Here is a 20,811-nt window from a genome sequence, read left to right on the forward strand (position 1 = left end):
AGAGAGTATGCAGTAGCAGAGCAATGAAGATGGTTCCAGGGAAATTTCACCTTGTCTGGTGTTCTGCTGTGTCTGAGCCCTGATTTCAAATACAGCAGTGTCTTCAGGAGTTACTTTTCTGCACCCACAGGACCATGGATGTGTTAGAGCTGCCAGAATTTTAATCATCACCTTGAGGTGAGACAGAAGAAAGGACTTTTCAAAACTATAATAGGAAATAATACCTAGTTATAGGCATTAATAGTGAATCCATAGGACATTACCATAAACAGACTGAATGTGAACAATGGAAGTTGTTCAGAATCTGTTCAGAATCTGTTGCGTGATCACTGTGGAGACAGGGTGTCATGGGACCCCCACAATGCCTATGGTGCCCCCACAGCCCCATACCCCATTACCATCAGCTCAACATGGACAATAAACCATGGGGTAATGTTGCAAAATTGGGAATTCCTGCACGGGCTTGTAGGAGCATATATTCTGGATTTCCAAAGACTGTAGACCACTACTCACAAGACTTACTGGGTGGCTCTCTGGTGCCTTAGAACCTGGAGATTTGTGGGTTGGATTTTTGGGTGTTGAATCATTCACGTAGCTAATCCCAACCTGCCAAATTCAAATTTAGAGGAAAAAAAAATAATGCTGGCCATGTTACTTCCTCTGAATTAACTGAATTAATAAAATTTCTAATGTCTGGACTCAGGCTGCAGCCCCTGAACACAGGCTGTTTTTCTGGTGGTGTGGACAGACAGGAGACATTTGATGTACATATCTCCACGCTCACCCCTAGGAACTAGTCCTGCCTGTGGTGTTAAATGTGTTGTGGAGTGAGGCACAGCTCTGTCAAGGAAAGGCATAGTTTTGACAAAGGGTAGATGTGAAGGACTCAGCAGAATGGGAACCGCTGACAACTTTATGCCCTAAAGAGGGTCATTAGCTCTTTGCCCTTGGACAATGAGCGAGTATTTACTGTCCACAGGATAGGTCAGGTTGTAGAAGAGGGACCTCCATGCAGACGTAAAGATATTCTGGCTTGTTTTTAACTTCTTGCCTAGGGAAAGTTGATTTCCACAGCCCCAGACATGGATACCTACAGTCTTCCCTTAGACACTTGTGGGAAACTGTTCTTTTCTTCCCCACATAAGTCTAAACAAAATGCCTTTCAAGCCAGCGAAGGCCTCTCCTGATTATTCCCAGCTAACGAACTAAAACAGACTTGCTTCTCAAGGACAACTGAACCCAAAACAACAGCTGTGGCCCGGGACAGAAAGGATGGGCGACAATCCATCCTGTGCCCCTGGCAGTCACCGCCCTAACGTGGGGCTCACGGACGCTCATTGGCTCTGGACAGTGACACTGACTGGACCGGTGGGTCAGGGGGTATAAAAGGGGCGAGGGCAGCAGGTGGGTCCTTCCCTCCTCCCTGAGGCCCGTTTTGATGCTTTCTGCGTGGGACACCCCCCTGCTGCGGACACTGGAGCTGGGACCCTGCCTGCCTGCCTGCCCCGGGTCCAGCCTGAGCCTCAGCGCCGAGCGTGCCGGGGTCCCGAGCCCTGGGGTCGGGGCCGGAGCCCCCTCCCCGTGTTGCTGCCGCTGGAGGGGAAACCAGCGGCCGGTGCACCCGCTGCCGAGAGGCTGCCCCTCCGACACCACGGACCTGCCGTCCTGCCCTCCGGCCACCGACCGACGCTGGACAAACCGCCGGAGGGTAACATCACCTCACACACACACACACACACACACACACACACACATATTCCTTTCCTCATACTTGCACACACAGCGCGACCGCTTAAGGAGGACCGGCGTCCGGTTTCCTTCCCTCCTTCCCTCCTTCCTTTGGTCCTTAGCCCTCTCCCTTAAAAGCACCTTTGCATTGCCTCCCTAAAGGACACTTTCTCACTACACACATATTGATATCCCTGGTAGCCATTCACATTTGCATTGTCCCTAAACATCATCCCTCATTTTGTGTTAACCCTTAATAAACCGATCAGTTTGTGGAGTAAATCTTGGCTTTAGAGGCAATTTCTGAGCGTGGTGGGGTGGGGGTGCTTTCTAACTACCCCCCTGAAATACGGTCCCACGGCGGCCGTTCCTCCGTGAGAGGCAGCGCCGCGTGTGACCCTCGGGCTCATTCACAAACTCCTCCAAATCAGGAGGGGGGTCGCAAAAGCACCTGAAGCCGGTAGCCCCCGGTACCGGCTCACGACAACACTCCGGCAGCTCAATTACTCTGATGTACTAGGTCTGTTGTTCCAACCAGTGTTCAAGAACATCAACAAATCTAGAGACCACTTTGAACCTAGACCTGCCCAAAAGAGACAGCTCACAGATGCGGCTGAGTGCAGAAACATGTCCCATGGTAACCTCCACATCTGAAGGAAAGGAAGAGGGATCTGCTCTCATACAGAGCCTTTCAGGACCAGAACTGACTTCTGGAAGTGATGAGGCTTTAGAGGGTCTCTTCCAAAGCAAAATTACTCTTTACTTGAGGAACAGTCAGGTACCACAGAGCAGCTATGAGCATCTGGGAATTGGCTGGGGTGCTGGATTTGCCCTGACCCATGGGGGTCTTGGGTTCTCATGGAACTGTGACTTGAGTCTCCACTGAGACTGTGACCTGGCCAAAACTAACTAGTGGATCCCTTCAGCCCTGCCTGTCTGAGCAACAGCTGGGTAAAGCCAGTTGCTGCACTAAATGATCACGTTGTTGCATGGAGGCATTATCCCTGCTATGTATGCCCATGGAGTTGGCCATGCTCCTAGCTGGGCGTCGTTTCTGAGGCTATTCACCCAATCCCATTCCTGCTATCCTTCAGGACAATGCTCTGTCTGAGCCTATTCCTCCAGCACAGCTCAACTCAGAGCAGAAGGAACTCTCTTCCTCAACAGCTTGTGCAGCCGCTGACATTACTTTATGGCCTTCCTGCAGTCCCCCGGATTCCCACTAGAGGCCAGCAGAAGACACGGTCCAACCCTAGGATGCCACGGTCATTTGGACAGATGTTGACATCTTCATCAGGCCCAAGGGACACTGCACAAAATTTCCCAGTGCACTATGCCTCAACTTCTTCTTCTTCTCTGAATAATGAAGACAGTCCATGTGCCTTTCTGTCACATTTATTTGACCAGCACAATGCTTTTGTCTGTGGGAAGGTTATGAGAACATGCCAAGAGGGAAGGACTACACTGAGGCTCAGGTTGGGTTGCAACAGAATTTTAATGATTTAACAGTGGGAAATGAGATAAACAAGTGGAGGCTCTGATGCAGTGAGCACCAGATCGTCCCAGAGCCTGTGCCCTGAGGCCAGGGTGGAGTTCCCAAAAGGTGTCCAACTGCCTACACCAGCAAGGGAGAGGTGCATCTGATCCCTCCGGGGCTGACTTTGAAAAAAAAAACAAAACAACAGTGGCCCTGGGGAGCAGAAGGCAACAGAGAAAAGGAGAAAAAAGCTGAGAGAAGCAGGCAGAGAGCCCAGGCATGCCTCTTCCTGCCTTGCTTTCCAGGTAGAGCCATCGAAGCTCAGCCCCTCTGAAAGCAATGACCTAACTCTCTGTCTTCAGACCAGCATAATCTTCTGTCTTCCTTGGTGGTCTTTCTGTGTTAAGTCACCTCTGGCTTTAACAGGGGAGGCACCTCCTGCCACAGTAGCGACTGGAAATGCCCGAGAGGTCACAGCACCCAGAGTTGATGGGCACTCCGTCACAGCTGAGGATGCTGCCAACGGCAGCGGAGGTGGAGGAGCCCACCACGGTGTTCTGTGGGAAGGAGCTGAGGATGGGGCCGGGCAGGGTCACCACCACGGGGGAGGGCTCGATGACAACGGTGGAGTCCTGGCACTGCCTGACACAGGGCTCATTGCAGCTGTTGGCCAGCGGGGTGGGGCCGCAGGGCTGGCATGGCAGGCAGGGCTGGCAGCAGGGCTGGCAGGACATGTTGTGGGGCTGGAGCTGCACCTGGGAGAGAAGGCAGAGAGGACGCATGGAGGCGTGTGAGGAGCAGCCTGTCCACCCACCACTGGGGAGCCAAGGGACATTTGGGCATGGAATCAGAGGCAGTGCAGGGAGGCCTGTTTGCCTCTTTTTCTCTTTCCCCAGGCACTGTGCAAAGAGAGCCAGGACCAGGAAAACTCTTTCATACCCAAGAGCCCAAGAGTGTCATTAGCCCAGCTGCAGCCTTTCTCCATGTTAAGATCTTTTCCCTGATTCCCCTTGCAAGACAGGCAGCCCTAAGCCCCAGCATAGCACAAAGCAGGTATTATCAGACATGTCCACTGAGACACTAGTTCATCCCACAGGAACAGAAGAAGAAGAAGGTACCCTGGACTCACCTACTTCCCAAGGTTGAGAAGGACAATGAAGTGGATGAGAGACCAAGAACCTGCATTGGCTTTTATACTGGTCCTGCTCTGCCTAAGGCCCAAAAGTGGCCCTAGCAGGGTTAATAATTTTCTGACAAACTCTTCTGAAACGTAAGACATCCCAGCTAATGATACAGGCTGTGTTTCATTTTCCTGGTGCCTTTTCATTTTCTTGTTTATGCCATACTTATTCTCTCATGGAAGTTTGTTTTAAATGTTGGAATGAGAGTTCCTAAAATTTCTCAGGCTGGAACATGTAATTGCAGGAAGAAGACTCACAGCCATTGCTGGAGGGGTCCAGTACAGACTAGGGACACTATCCTGGGGCACTCCTGGAGGGTTGTTTTCAGCCCAATTTACAGGAACGACAATGCTTCTCTCAGCTCTGCAATTCTTGACCAAACACCCAAGGGATTCTCATATGTTGGGAAGAGCCATGTCCTTTTCCATGTTTCCCTCCTAGCTCTTTCTGATTGCTAACGATCTTTCTGTTCTGAGGCAGGTGGATGGCACTGCTGAGTTTCAATATTACTACTTCTTAACACAAGTTTTCAGAGAGATTCCCCAGGGCTGCTTGGCTTCCTCCACTGTTTAGGTTGTGTCTGTTTTCCAGCCAATGCATATTTTGGGCCTTGAGGTGTATGGGGTGCTCCAGCCCTGCCAGGGTTGTGCCTAGTTAAATCTACAGGTGGTCATGTCTAGATATTTTTTTAATTGACAAATGCACTTACGTGTATGATAGATTTCTTTGAATGCATGATGTAGACAAATTTGCATGCATTTTCATGCAGGTGACAATGAACATGCCTGTTTATATATACCTGGCCCTCATCACAAGAAGATGTGGTGGGCAGGGCAGGGACCTTTTCCACCTCTCTTCATGAATACCACAGAGCTGCAGCTTCTTCAGGCCAGAAAGAGCCTAACTTCAGTAGAGAAGTGACAGCTCCCCAGTGGAGATGTGCCCCAGCAGCAGGCATTGACATGTGGTCCCTGTTTCCTGTGCCCTTTTTTTTGACCCTCAAATGATCATGCTCTACTGCTGCAGATTTCAGAGACTGAAAAGGTCTCTTTCACTCCAGTCTGGAAATTCTGTATAATGCAATATGACAATGGCTGGAGTTCCTCAACACTGCATGTCCCTGCAGGTGTTGTTGCCTCTCACCTCCTCAGTGTTAAGGAGCTCAAAGAACATTAGCTTTGTTTACAGGGAGAAATGACAAGAAATCCTGCCCACCTTGTGCAGGGAAACCTTGAATGGATTTGTTTCCAGTGCAGTACTGGTAGTCCCTTCTAATGGAGACAAGAACTTTAGCTACACAGCAAGGAAGGCAGGACAGAGGCCACAGCAGACCAGACAGAAGAGAGAGGCCGTCAAGGTGGGGAAGACTGGAAGTTGGTGGTTTCTGGCAATAGAAAAAAGGCTCCTGCTTCATCTGCAGTCTTTATCTTCAGAACAGATTCTGATCTGTTGGGGAACTGATGGGGACAAAAAGAAAGATCAGGGAATTCATCACAGGGAACTGTGCTCAGACAATTTTTCCTTCATGAAGGAGCAAAGTCCTATAACATCTTCAGGAGATTCTCTTAGGAATCTGTACCAGTCTGCTAACCTGGCCTGATGTCTCAGGAGATTTTTTTGTTTGCCAGAGGATATATGCAATATGCAGCAGAAGGACTTTTCATGGCTTTGGAGTATTACCCTTTGCTGCTTTTCATGTAGTACCCATGCTGCTTTTCATAATGCCCAATGTGTTTTGAGAGTGACTGGGGAGCTCTGAGGTTAAGCAGGGTTGTGAGGGCCCAAACTGGAAAGGCTTGAGTAGAAAAGATCTTATCCAGTCATTCAACACCTGGATGCATGCTCTGTGTTGCAGACAGGACTTTGATTTTGATTGCCAGAGATCTGTTTTTGATGAATGAGGACTACTAATCAAGGATGGGAAATACTTGACAGTCATGCAAGAGGGTCTTTGCAGTCAGGCATGGTAACAAGGAGAGGAGAGCTCTAAAGTAGGTATGACAGGGGAGGTTTACCACAAAGAAAAGAGAAGTGAGACCATAAGGGTAGAACAGATAATTAAAAATCTACATCCATGCCTTAATTCTGGTACTGCAATAGTCTCAGTTTTAAAACTTTTTAATGTTCAGGGTTTTTTACTGTTTGTAAATGAAAAAGCCACAACCGACCTGTCCCTTCCTCGTAATTGTAGCAGTTGAGCACATAACAATGAACAGTTGTTCAGTAAGTTATTTCAGTTGAGAGATGCCCCCCACTCCAAACAACTCACAGCTTTGTTTTACCAGCTTGCTTTTATCTCCTTGGCACACACTAGTCAAACTAGAGTATCTAGAGGAACAGCTTCTCCACAGTATCATGAGAAGATGACTCAAGGCTCCCACCAACCAGGTTTTATGTAATGATTTAAAGATATATGCAATCCCCTCCAGGAGACCTAGAGGCTAGCATCACTCAGCCTTGCTCCTGCTGAAGTGTGGAATGTCTTTTACCACTCATTAAGACCTGGAAGAGTCGTCATTCCCATGTGGCTAATTAGGGAGCTTTTCCAGTTTTGTTGGTTTGTTTTAATTGGCAAGGGAAATGGTAAACAGAAGGGTTTTATTAAGCTCTCAAGACAATGGCATTTCTTTCTGTCTTCTTCTGTCTTTTGCTTGCAGTAATGAGAAGACATTCTGATGTTGCAAATTCAAGGTTGCATTATGGGAGATGAAGTTTTTACCTCTGGTGAGAATCTTCTGAGCCTGGATATCTAGTGAATTTTTCACCCACTTTAAACTCCACTTGTCCATCTTGTATCTGCACATTTTGGTCATAAGGATAATCTGGGACAGAGGGCAGAAATTGTAAAGCCAGTGTCAACAAACGCCCACTGATCTAGTTGAATGCTGTGAACCGATTGCATGAAGAATATGCATTGTCAAGTGTGCGGGGCTTGCTTCCTCAAACAATCATAAGTGAACTCATTACCTGCCATACCAGCCTGTACAAGCATCTCCCTCATAAATATGAATCTTGCACGCATGTCCAAAGTACTCTAGGGAGAGAGGTGGCAGGGAGAGGGCTTTTGGTTGCAGGAGAGAAGTTAAGCAGGTTGCTCTGATCAGCTGCATCTGTCACATAAACTACATCACCCTCTCCCTAACTGCACTGAGCCTTTGGACTTGACACAGGGGCTGCAGAAAGTGATTTTGTAATGCACAACATCTCTGTTTTGGTCCTGGACAGTGTGTATACATTACATTCTTGGGTGGAAATCTTCTCAAAAAAAACTGGATGTCTACTGTGCATTTTCTTCTGCCAGTCTTCAAACTCTTCTGACAGCCACTGGGAGAAAAATGGATCCTTCTAAAACATGGCTTGCCTGACCTGTATTGTTACTTTTAGAGGTGAACTAAGGCCTGAGTATATTTTTCTCCCCTGCTGATCAGTGGAGCAAAGAGTAATAAGTCAGATGAAGACACCTTCTCTGGAGTTTTGTAGAGAATGGTCCGTCTTCTCTCCCCCCACATAAGACTAAACAAAATGCCTTTCAAGCCAGCAAAGCCAGAGTGGCGTCATTTTGCTGATTTGGACAATGACAGACTGGAACAGGGCCCTTGCTCTACCAGATAAGTCCACAGCAAGAAAAGAGCATAAGGGTTATGATAACTGTCAGAAAAATGGACAACAGGTTAAAGATGCCTCTGACAGAGTATGTTCCTGACCAATGCTAATTGGTTAATTTGAACAGTGGCACTTTACTTGAACAGTGACTTCTGATCGATAAAAGAGGGCAAGATCTGCAAGCCCAGGGTTCCATGCCTGCCCAGGAGGAGACCCTGCTGCAGCACCAGAAGCCCCTGGAACACCAGCACCACTGTCTGGAGGAGCCAAGAGGGATGGGGGGGCTGCCCCGCGACGGCTGCCCGGAGACACAGAAAGGGGGGCACCTGTGCCCGCTCCATGGTGACCCTGCCTGCTCCATGGGGTTCAAGCCTGCTCGCCGAGGCCTGCCCGCTCCCGAGGGATTGCTGCCTGCCTGAGCCTAAACCAAACCAGACCGCAGTAGGAGCTTCCCCAGCCTGCACTTGCCACCTGCCCCAGGATTAGAGCTGTGTTTGCTGCAGTTGCTGCTGCTGGGAGTGGTCGCCCCTGTGACCAAGACACCGGCCCCCCCACGGATCTCCTGAAGAGCCTGCCAGCCGCATCCCGCATCCACGGGCTACGGAAGGAGGGTAAATACACACACACACGCACACACGCACACATGCACACATACACATTGGTCTAAGTAACAATTTGTGAGTGTGGTGAGAGGGTATTCCAATCTACCCTCTAAGATACGGTCCCGCAGTGGCTGTTCCTCTGTGAGGGGCAAGCTCAGGATCAGAGCGTCCCAATGGGTATGAAATCAAGTAAGGGAGCTAGGAGACCAGCGTGGTTAAACAAGGACTTGCTGGGCAAAGTCAAGTGGAAAAAAAGAATCTATGGATGGGCTGGTCACTTGGGAGGAATATAGGACAGTTGTCAGAGGATGTAGGGAGGCAATTAGGAAAGCTAAGGCCTCCTTGGAACTTAACCTTGCAAGTCAGGTCAAGGATAATAGAAAGGGCTTTTTCAAATATATAGCAAATAAAACTAAAACTAGAGGCACAGGATGGTTGTTGCCCAACCTTTCTGTCCCAGACCACATCTGTTGTTTTGGGTTCAGTTGTCCTTGAGAAGCAAGTCTGTTTTAGTTCGTTAGCTGGGGATAATCAGGAGAGGCCTTCACTGGCTTAAAAGGCATTTTGTTTAGACTTATGTGGAGAAGAAAAGAACAGTTTCCCACAACATCTTACACATATACAGGAGAAAACATACACAACATGCCTGCACAAATATTTCGTCACATGTGAACACACAGATACTGGGTCTCTCTGAGATGGAGTTAACTCGTCCCATGTTAGCACTCATAGTGCTGTACTTCGTATTTTAGCTAGAATGGTGCTGAAAACACACAAATGTTTTGACTAGTGCTGAGCAGTGCTTGCACAGCAGTGAGGCTGTCTCTCCAACTCCCTCTCCCAAAGGTCAGTAGGCTGGAGGTGGGCAAGACATTGGGAGGAGACAGCCAGAACAGCAGATGCAGGCTGACCAAAAGGGTATTCCATAATACATGATGTCATGCTAAGCAATAAAACACAAGAGAAAGAAAGGAGACAGGGGTGGGGCGAGAGGGGATGGGGGAGGGGCACGTGTGTCTCATTTGTTATTTATGTGTTTGTCTTCTGAAGCAAGTGCTACACAAACTCTAGGTGTGCTTCCCAGTTGTGGCTGGACATCACCTGCTGATGAGAAGTAGAGAATAAATGCTTTTATTCAGCTTTACTTCTGTGTACGGACTTTCACTTTCTTCATTTAACAGTCTTTATGTTGACACGAGTTTATCAACTTATTTTCTCCCCTTGTCCCACTGAGAAAGGGCACTGAGAGAGCAGCTTGGTGAGCACCTGATGGCCAGACAAGGTCACCTCACCACAGTCTGTTTGATGTTCAAAGTAGGACTGGAGACAATGGCAGTTTTGCATTAAGCATGCTATAGCTGTAGTAGTTACTACTTGGCAGGCTGGTGCATGAGTCAGGAGTTTGTTTGCTGCAGAGCTTATCTCTGTATTTGGCTGAGCTTGGGAGCATGTTGAAAGAGGCAAAGGCTGTGTGTGCATTGCCCTGGCCTTGAGGCCCTGACTGTGATGGGGGAGCCTTGCTGTGGAGAAGAGGAGGTAATTTTCTTCCCATCTGTGACTGATGTGGGTTGGCACAAACTCCCGAGGCCCTTATCCACCCTAACCTGGGCTGTTTCATGCTATTAATTAGCACTGTTGGCCTATTGCAGGGTTTGTGGAATATGCTGTCATTCTGGTGTAATAGGAGACAAATTTTGGGTAAGGCAACAATGAAATGTGCCCTAAGGTGGCCAGTCCCTGGGTGGCAGTGATTGTGGAAGGGTTTGGGAAGTGCCTAGGGCATTTATCACCTTTCATAACCTGGGATTTTACACTTGAACAGGCTACTAATCCTGGTAAATTGATGTACCACGTGCTAGAAGACTGCCTTGCCTACTTCAGTGGAAACCACTAGCTTTTAGCATTGTGTTGGGGCTTGGCCTGTACCTTTGGAGCCACGATTGAGTTCTACCACAGGACCGTGATGAAGACAGGGTCTCATACCACCTCTGAGAATACCATGATTGAACATGGTGGTTTGGACAGAGACCCAAACCATCTATGAGGACACCATGGCTGAGATAAGGCTCCAGAGCACCACTTCCAACCCAAGCCATTCTATGATTTTAGCATTGTGTTGTCTCCTATGGAAATGTATCTATTTCCATTCCTGGGAGTATTTGGTGTAGACTCAAAGAACAGAATAGGCACCTTGTATCATGGTGGAAGACTTTCTGGTGATAGTTCCTTGGCGTTAAGTGTATTAACACTACACCCACTCACCCCAACTTAAAATCTTAACTTACTATGAAGTATTCTGTCTTGCAAGGCTAAAAAAGTAGTAATTTTATTCAACAATATGTTTCTAAGAAATTAAGCTCATACTCACTGACATCTAAAAGCTGTTGCAACCAAGTCCTTTCTGAGACTTACATTCCTTTGAGAAGTGAATGTCTGATTAGGATCTCCAGGAGGTCCAGATGGCACTGTCATCACGTCAGGCTGCAGTGCTCACAGTCTACCCACCCCCTCTCATTTACCTCATGGTTTCACTGCTTAATTTGTGGAACTGCATGTGTCATTTGTATGAGGTCAAACCAGTCCAGCTGAGCCAATTGAACCATATAATTTGAGTCTTTCTTATAAGGTGAACTCTTAGAGAAATCAGGTTTCTTTCCCCAATCTGCCAATGGAAGTTCAGCTGTTCTAGTACCTTATGAGCTCTGAAGACCAGTAAAGGCAGGGTGCATTAGATTGTGTTGCTGTTCAGATGTGGGTACATGGTCTAGTTTGCCCTGTAAGTTGGGAAAAGTTTCACAGACTCATCAGAAAATGCCATCTGAAAATTGGAAAATATGCTGAACTGTGGTTATCAGAGCTGCTTGCCCTACCACTGGCATGGAATGTGGCCAAGGAGCTGGTGCCCACCTGCATGGGGCCAGGATGAGGGCTCGGCCTGGGATGGCGTTCCCCTCAAATCTACTATGACCTCTGGCTTCTCCACAGACTTCTTTGCCCTGAACTGTCCCCCTGTCCATCCCTGTCTTTGCTCTCCCCCCACCTTCCCTCAGCAAACTCATCAGTCTATTCCTCATCCAACTCTTGCTATTTCTGTTCTTTCCTCTGTGTCTTTCTGTACAATGCTGACATCCTCTAGGAACTCTTCTCCTTATCATCCTCTATGCTCCTGCCTGCTTCTGAGGGATTTGTTCTGGGAAGCAGAAGGCAGGGCTGGGCAGAAAACAGGTTTTGAGGCTATTTTCTTCTTTTTCTCCTCAGCAGTGGCTGCGGGCAGAGCCCAGGTGCAGCAGGAGCCGTCGGCAGAGACCACCGAGGGCATCGGCATCAGCATCAACTGCTCACACCCCAACATCCAAACCGGCGAGTTCATCCAGTGGTACCGTCAGCTCCCGGGCCGAGGACCCGAACGACTCGTGAGCGGTCTCAAAGGGTCCAAAGATGTGGCGGAGCCGCCGGGCCGGCTGTCGGTGGCGGCAGACCGCCGGTCCAGCGCCCTGTGGCTCGCCTGGCCCCGGCTCGGGGACGCGGCGGTGTATTACTGCGCCCTGGGAGACACGGGGAGACGAGCCGGGGCTGCGGCCGCGCAGGAACCGCCGCGGGCGGGGCCGGGCGTGTGGGGCGGGGGGACAGCCCCGGGCGGGCCCGCCAGGGGGCAGAAAGGCAGCTCAGTCCTGCTGCACGATCGGGCATCGCCCCTTACAGTGGGTGGGAGCTTTCTTCGTTGTGGGGTGTTTTGACACCTCTAACATAACCGTGAAAGCCATGAGTGATACTAGAACAAAAAGACCCATCTGACACACTGCTGTTATTTTTTTCCTTAAAGGAAAAAAAAAGGGTTTCTTGTTTAGATATTTTATAAACAAGCTCAGATACACAACATTCGTTTGGTCAGTTGGGTCAGGTGTCCCAGCTGTGCCCACTCCTAACTTCTTGTGCACCTCAAACCTACAGATGCGTGGGGCTGTGTGAAAAACAGAAAAGGCCTTGACTCTGTGTTAGCACTGCTCAGCAGCAGCTAAAACATCCCTGTATTATCAACACTGTTTTCAGCACAAATCCAAAACACAGCCCCAAACAGACTTCTCTGAAGAAGTGTAACTCTATTCCACCCAAAACTAGCACACTCAAGGAGTTATTTCAAGTATAATATCAGCATGAAGAAGGGAACTTAACTTACCAAAACTTTCAAACAATCTTCACAGCACCTAGCTTTTAAGCCAAGGGATTGTTGTCCATGTGCTTCTCAACCCCAAACACAGAACCTTTGGTGTTCACAAAATATTCTGGAGTTTCAGTGAATGCTTGAATGAGAGACTAGTTGTAAAGATCCTTTTTGGGGACTCAGAAAGTTATGTTTATACCTTAAGCTTGAAATATGCTAAGCAGAGATACAGTGTTGAAGACCTGAAAAGCTTGAAAGCTAGAAAGAAGCATTCAGGAGGATAGTCCCGAGTCCTGGCTCCAGGCAGTCCCTGGGAAACCTTGTCTGTGCCTCCATCTGCAAAGTACCTGTAGACAAGGTGGATGTGAATGGCCTTAAAGCAGGCCTTCTCCACTCAAGGATGCAGACCTAATGTCCAGCTGGGTACTATATGGCCAGAGAAAATCATCATGTGTTCCCTGTGGGGTAAGATAAAAGACAAGATGTATACACATAAACCCAAGATTTATTGTAAATAGTTAAAGATCCTAAAAATTGGACTAAAAGGCACAAATGGGTTTACCTGAATGTTAGGATATCAATGTAACAAAACAATAAGGCATCTTAACAACAGAATATCCAAATAACCAAATAACTGGATAACTGTCGTGGTTTGACTCAGGATAGGCAATTAAACCAGTGACAATAATGCTCTTTATCCCCTCCCCTCTCCCACAGGAGGGGAGAAAAGAGACTTTCCAGATTGAAAACTAGACAGCTTTAATTTAATACTAATGATAAAAGAAAATATGTACAAATATATAGAAATATGTTCAGGAATGTGCAAAAGCCTCTTGCCACCCCCCATCTCCAGCAACTCCCACGGCATCTCCTGAGCTGTGAGCAGTTGTTCCAAAATGTCCTGGAGCATTGCAGGAGAGAGTGGCAGAGCAGACAGGAGCTGAAAGCAGAATGATGAGGGTGGGTATGCACAAGCCGAGGGGTTGATGGTGGTGGATAGATGGAGTCCTCCCCAGTCCTCCCATGGCCATAGATGGAAGAGAAAGAGGAAGCAGGAAGGAATTTGACTTCCATGATCTCTGACCTTACACCGAGTTTACGTAGATATATGGAATGGAATACTTTGGTCAATTTTGCTGTCTAGTCAACTCCTCCCTATAGAATGGTTATAGATACAACTCTTCTGCTCCCTGTAGCATCGGAGGCCACAGTTTCAACAAGTAGAGTGAAGTGACCTTGAAGTTCCAGCAGCAACATAAATATTCTAGTGTTATCAGTCCACTAGCTGGAAAACTTGTTGCTAATTTAATGAAAGCTTTCTAAAGAAAAAAATAAAATAAAATAAAAATCAGTAAAAGGAGAATTGGCTTCATCCTGGCTTAAGCCAGGACGCTGTTACACAAAGCCTGTTTTAGTACTAGCAACTTACTCATTAATAGGCTTTATACTAGATCTAGAACAATTATTAATATAATACCTTGAAGGAAGATGTTAAGACAATGATTACAATCTTCCCTCTGACATTTAAAAGTATCCCAAAGTCTTACATTCCAAAGTTTAAAAGCTTAAAAGTTAAAACTTTCTTTAGCATTTAAGGCTAGCTAATGAAGATAGGAATAAGAATTAATATTTAGGGTTATGATATTTCTTATCCTTCCTCTGGATGAGGCCGGGTGTCCCTTTCTCTCAACCTCTTTAAAAGTAACCACTTGAGCAGGTGTCCCAATGGAGAGGAGAAGGTCCAGGAACCAGGCTTTTATAGAATAAAGTGATTGTTTTCAATCCTGAAAGTATCTCTCCTTCATTTTCTCTCTCCTTCCTTACTTGGGGGAGAGGGGAGGGGATCAAGAGCATTATTGTCTCTGGTTTAATTGCCAATCATGAGTCAAACCATGACACCTGGGATAAGCACCAGCCTATCTGGCTCTCTAGAGAGCTTCCCTGGTTCAGCAGTGTTGGGGTTCAAGGAAATCTGCCTGGAGCAGCAATTAAAAGGATTTTCTCTAGTCTCCACAGTGCAGTTCCGAGGCTGCTTTGAGCCAGCAGAGGGAAGAGATGATGGGAACCTGCAAGCAGCAACTCAGGCTTTCTTGGAACCTGTGAAAGGGAAAGAATTACATAATCCTGTTGAGGTTGGTTTTTTTGTGGTGCTGTTTTTTGTTGTTGTTGTTTTGGGGTTTGTGGTTTGTTTGGGTTTGGGTTTTTTTTTCCCCTGTCAGTCTTGGTGGGCCTTGCAGTCTTTAGTGAGATGTGTCTTTAAGGCTGGCAAGGATTGGAGCAAGAGAGGAATTGCTGACCCAGGCCTCTCACACGCTTCTGTTGCTGGATAAAACCAAACCTTGTGTAAATTCATGGAGGTCCTCCTCTGTGCTGTCTGTGGAAAACTTCCAGGAGCTTTTCCATGTGTGGAATGCTGAGCTGCAGGACATCACCACCTATCTCTCTCCACTGGGCCCACATTGGTGCTCACAGCATACAGCATCACACAGAAAGAGGGGATGTGTGTATATTTCATCTGGAATGGTTCCCTCCCAACATTGACCTCAGCTTGTCCAGCAATGGTCTGTTGGGGTTGAGGTGAGGTTGGGTCTTTACCTTCCCAGTCTGTGCAGCAGAGGCAAATGTCACTAATACCGTGCTGGTGTGAATTTTCCATTGGAGTTCAAATCTATAGTATTGGGAAAAGATAAAACCAGTTCAATAAAACTGTCAGATTCAATGAGTGCCTGGACTTGTGGGGGGAAGCTATTGAGGGATGTCACACGGACCCCACTAAGCTCCATCAAACCCCCTGCACTGAAACTAATTGTGGCATAGGAGTGAGTATTAAAAATATGTATCTGACTGGCTTGTCCTACTCTTATTGTTCCCTCAGTCTTCTCTGAAGCACACTGTTGCAGAAGGAAGCCCTTGTTATGAGACATAATTGCTCTTGTGGCTTTATCTCCTAGCCAAAATGGCCCAAGGAAGGAAAATCCATTCCTAGGTGTGCACCTGGGTATCAGCCAAACTCTCAGTATCAGCACCAGGCTAAGACTGGACAAGATTTTCTGTTCAACTGGATTCCCACCCATGCCCCAAGCTGTTCTGTTGCTCTATCTCAAGAGAATCAATTTTGCATTGCTGGGGCAAATCTCTGTGCCTCAATTTCCTGACAGAAAACAGTTGCTCACTCCAGCTGCAGAGATGAGCTTTCCCCTCTGTGCACAGTATCATGCAAAAGGCATTTGGTGGAGAAAAGAGCTGGCCTTGGAGAGCAGCTGTGTTGGAATCTGACTAAACAACCTGTGTTGGCTGCAAAGAAGTTTGAACTGAGTTCTCCTTTCTGAAGGAAAGGTGCAGACAGAGGGTCTGCATCAGCCTGCTCAGTTAACATTTTCACATCCTCTGTGCTTCTTTGTCTATATTTACAGCCAGAAAGCTGGATGGATGTTTTTTTCTGTGTGCAGCCCAGGGGATAATTTTTCCACTTGACCATCTGTAGGATCACCCTCAAGATTACCTTCATGAAGAAGTTTATTGGGTGGTTGACTGAAGGACCAAAATTATTCACTGCCAGAGCAGGCAGAACAAGTGTGGGAATACTTCAGGCAAGATAAAAAGAAATCTTTTTTTCTTCCTCACTTCTTCCTTTACCTTCTCCACTGAGTAATTTCTAGAAGCTTTGCTCTTGGGCCTGGGAGGTAGTTTTCTCACACACAAACATGCAGCTTAGCTCAGTGTGGATCCTACTGTGCAAAAACACCTGTCATTTCTTGCCAGAGTGTCCTCAGAGGGGAGCTCTGTGATGCCCCAACTCCCTGCTTTGTCCCAGAGCCTCCAGAGAACAACCTGTTGTGCCTGGTCCTCATCTACTGGGGCCAGGACACCTCCAGCAGGGTGAGGGACCCAAGGAGCCTTATTTTGGTGAAGCCACTGAGGTGAGGGACAGCAGAGCAAAGGATTGTGCCAGTGGATGCTTTCTGCAGCAGTTAAACTTCAAGGAAACCCTCAGCAAAACTGAGGAAGATAAATAAACAGGAAGGGAGGGAGGGAGGGAGGGAGGGATGGACGGACGGAAGGACGGACGGATGGATGGAGGGAGTCCCTCCCTCTTCCTGGGCAGGGGAAAAGGGCCTGACACCCCTCAGTTTTTGACCTTTCAGGCAAAAAGCCATTACTAGGAGGACAGTGGTGACCCAGACAGAGGTCCCTCTCAAGAATACAGCTGTCCAGGTCTCTGGCTGCAGAGAATTCCTCAGCTTGTCACTCCTATCAGAAGACAGCAGAGAGAGCACCTGTGTACACTGTGATCAGTCAATGATTTACTCAGCCTAGTGGCTAAGCTGAAAGAGAAGGTGAAAAGATGAAGGAGTATCTGGGATTCTGAAAGAGAAATAGATTGGTGGAATAATACCCTACCATCCTTGAGACAAAGCCTCAAGGTGGAGGCTTCACAAGAAGTAGAGGATCCTCTGCCCTCCTGTCACCTGGCAGAGGTAGGGGAGCTGAGAGAAGAAGGGAACTGGAAGTGGGTCCCTGCTTGGGGCAACAGGTAAACCCCCTCCTGGCCTCCCTCACCTTCATATGCACCATTACTGAACAAGTATATGGCCCTGGATTGGGAAAACCAGGTAACTGAGGTTACTGACAAAGGTCTGTCCGGGGAGCTGCACTTACATATGAGAAAAAACTTCTTTACTATGAGGATGACCAAGCATTGGAACAGGTTGCCTAGGGAGGTTGTGGAGACCCCTTCTCTGGAGATATTCAAGACCCACCTGAATGCAGTCCTGTGTAATGTGCTCCAGGCAATCCTTCTTTAGTGGGAGAGTGTTACTAGATGTTCTCTAGAGTTCTGTGATTCCATGATTCTGTGACACTAGGACAACTTCTGGCATCTCACAGAAGTGACCCCTGGAGACCTGTCCACTCACAAAATCTTGCCACAAAAACCCAATGCAACCTTTCAACCTGGACAATTCCATGATTCTATGATCCTCTCAGTAATGTCCTTCAAAGGTGATGTCACCATTTGTGAATAATTTCATTACACCAGTGTAATTGCAAGGAAAAACTGCATTATATGAGTGTATTGTAATCAAGACTAACATTTTTTCAAATAAAATGGCATGTTGCATAGCTAATATCCTTTTCATTTCTTAGCATTGTTTACCTAAATAGACATGAACTGCAGGTAGGGAATAGCAAAGACTGCAGTGCTGGGAAGACCCTGGAATGCTTGTGAGGAGAAGTAGAGATATGAGCAGAGCTGAGGCTGGTCCTCCCTCAGAACCTGTGTGGCACTAGGGAATTTGAGCACAGGAAAAGATCATGCCCAATGATGTTGTCATTGTTGCTTTGGTGTCTGTCCTGTACTGTCAATCATGAGGCTGTCATGAGCACAGTGAAGGGAAGGGGGAGATGCCTGGGTACTGAAAACTGACCCCAGTGCTGGGGCAGCAGGTCTCATAAAGAAGGAGGTGAACCTTTGTTTTCTGGGTGCAGCAAGAAAATGACAAGCATCCAGTGAGACAAAGATGGTGCTCCTGCCCCACGCTGTGTGCCGGAAGAGCATGAATGGAACCTCACAAAATCCATTGCATGCTGTCTGCCTGAACTGTTGTTCCGTGCTTTCAGAAGTTCCACTTCTGGATGCAGGAAACCATAGATACCTGAGGATTCCAGGATTTAGAGCATTACACAGGACCGAAGGCCAAGGCCTAAAAAGAAAGTGTCAAGTATCAAAAGCATATGTGAATGGTCGCCTTAATAAGGAAGCCACAAGTCATTTGGGCAGGGAAGATGGGCCTCCGAAACAAGCCGTGAGAAGGCAGGGGTCATCGGATTGCATGGAGCCCAGGTCACTGCTCTGTGCAGTGCTGCGTCTGCCAAGTGTCCATCTGCCTGTAAGCAACGTGGAGGTTGCCTGAAAGTGGGTCTGTGGGCACTGGTTGCTCTCCTGGAGATGCAGTGGCACATGAGGGTGGTGGGTTCACAGGGAATGGGGACTGTTCCATGTAGCATGAGTGTGGCTGATACCAATTGAACGTGTCTGGAGAGCATCTGGGCCCTCTGAGGAGCTGAAGGACTGTATGAGGTACCTATCCCATCTACCTGTGTTCATGTGTGCTGGCCACGGACCCTAGATCAGGTATACTGATGAGAGGGAAAGGCTTAAGTGAGGCTGTGGGCCCTTCTCAGGCATTTTTATTTCTCCTGCCCACTCCTGCCACCCTTTGGAGCCGTCCTCTCACAGATGGCCATTGCCTGTGGAATAGCCAGGGTGTCTTCCTGAGCTCCAAGGAAAAGGCCACAAAACAAAATCCACTGCAGGGAGTACAACCCTCCTGTCCTTCCACCTTTTCCCAGAGTAGAATGGAAGAGTTGGTGCAGGAGGAAGAATGACTCAGAGGCCCAGGCTTGGATGCAGTGCAGCTTTAATGAGTCAAAAGAAGAAAAGGAGGTGGCTCACAGGGAGCATAGGTGCCTATGTTGCCTCTTAGCAACCACTAAGAGACTGTGGTGAAGCTCCTGCAGGTTGTCCATCTGCCTGCCCTGCAAAGGAAGGGAGGCCAAGAGGTACCTGCTAGGATGGCAGAGGGAGGTGATGACAGGAAAGAGAGAGAAGACAGTAAGAAAACAAACAAAGGCTTGAAATTATAAATATAATGCCATTGTGCTCTATCTTATGTCTAGCACAATATTCTGGGGTTTTGAGAAGTTCCTGCCAGAAGACATTTCCAGCAGCTTCAGCAGGGCTGACACCTGTAGCAGCTGGCAATGCAGGAGAGGTCACAGCACCCAGAGTTGATGGGCACTCCGTCACAGCTGAGGATGCTGCCAACGGCAGCGGAGGTGGAGGAGCCCACCACGGTGTTCTGTGGGAAGGAGCTGAGGATGGGGCCGGGCAGGGTCACCACCACGGGGGAGGGCTCGATGACTACAACTGAGTTCTGGCACTGCCTGCAACAGGGCTCATTGCAGCTGCTGGCCAGTGGGGTCGGGCCGCAGGGCTGGCAGCAGGGCTGGCACTGGTTGTAGCAGGACATGCCTCGGGGAGAGAGGTGCACCTGGGAGAGGGGACAGAGGCAAGCAGAGCAGAGGGATGCATGAGAAGCAGCACTGCACCCAACCACCTCTTGGCCCAACACACACTATCCCGCTCAAAGCCCAGGAGCCACCTCAACAAAGTCACAGCCTCTCTCGCTAGGAAAGACCTTCTCCCTCCTTCCCTCAACCATGAGAAGCAGCTCCCAGCCCTGGGCTAGGACAGCCCATGTCCCCCAAGACACACAGTCAGGAGAGCCCTGATCTTGAAGGAGGAGGAGAAGAGGCTTCGCACTCACCTGATTCCCAAGGAGAAGGAGGCGAGAGAAGTGGATGAGAGAGCTTGGACTTGGGCAGCCTTTTATAGTAGCCCTGCACCGCCTGAGGCCCAGAGGCAGCCTGTGTGGAAGTAACAATCTTCTGACAAGCTCCTGACAAATGCAAACCACTTCAGGTAATGGTACGGGCTGTGTCCTGGTTTCCTGCACTGCTGCCTTTTCATTTCCTGGCTTATGCCACGTGTTTTCCTATATGAAATCTTCCAAAAATGCTGGGGTGAGATGTCTGATTATTTCCAGGACTGAAACATGTCACTAGAGGCAGAAGATTCATCTCACGTGCTGGTGCCATCCCTATGCAGGTAGGTGATTTTATAGGAGGGTCATTCCTGTGGGCTTGTGGCAATGTTGTGCAGGAAATGGGCACGACTCTTGTGCTTCTTGTCCAGATACCCAAGTTCTCCCATGTGAGAAGACATGCCATATCCTGTTGTTCACTAATGCCTGTTAATGTTTGTGTGCAGGTGGGTTTCTGCTGGTTAGCTTTGACTCTATTCCAATAGTAACAATGTTTTCAGGAGAATGTTGCTGGGCTCCTTTGCCTTACTCCCTCTCTGTGTAGTCTCTGCACGTCTTCTGGGAACATGATGAGTGTGCCTGGCACCTAGTCCTTCCCTGAGCTATTGAGGCCTGTTCTGCCAGTATAGGCCTTGACATCTCCTCAGCAGATGCCACAGTAGCTGATGTTCTC

At 48.2% G+C, this 20,811-nt stretch overlaps 1 protein-coding gene, 1 pseudogene and 1 gene segment (V, D, J or C); 1 reads left to right on the plus strand and 2 right to left on the minus strand.

Moving 5' to 3' along the window:
- Positions 1-3,624: 3,624 nt before the first annotated feature.
- On the minus strand, positions 3,625-3,939 carry LOC127394481 (feather keratin Cos1-1/Cos1-3/Cos2-1). Its single transcript, XM_051640496.1, has one exon. The coding sequence runs from the start codon at positions 3,937-3,939 to the stop codon at positions 3,625-3,627; it is 315 nt and encodes a 104-aa protein (XP_051496456.1).
- Positions 3,940-8,764: 4,825 nt separating this feature from the next.
- On the plus strand, positions 8,765-12,897 carry LOC127394257 (T cell receptor alpha variable 4-like). The segment is given in 4 exon segments: positions 8,765-8,768; positions 9,731-9,742; positions 11,853-12,137; positions 12,833-12,897. Coding segments are annotated over 4 exon segments (366 nt in total).
- A 6,587-nt stretch (positions 12,898-19,484) lies between these two features.
- On the minus strand, positions 19,485-20,284 carry LOC127394258 (feather keratin Cos2-3-like; annotated as a pseudogene).
- Positions 20,285-20,811: the final 527 nt, after the last annotated feature.

This window comes from Apus apus, chromosome 25, assembly GCF_020740795.1.
Source record: "Apus apus isolate bApuApu2 chromosome 25, bApuApu2.pri.cur, whole genome shotgun sequence".
NCBI lineage: Eukaryota > Metazoa > Chordata > Aves > Apodiformes > Apodidae > Apus > Apus apus.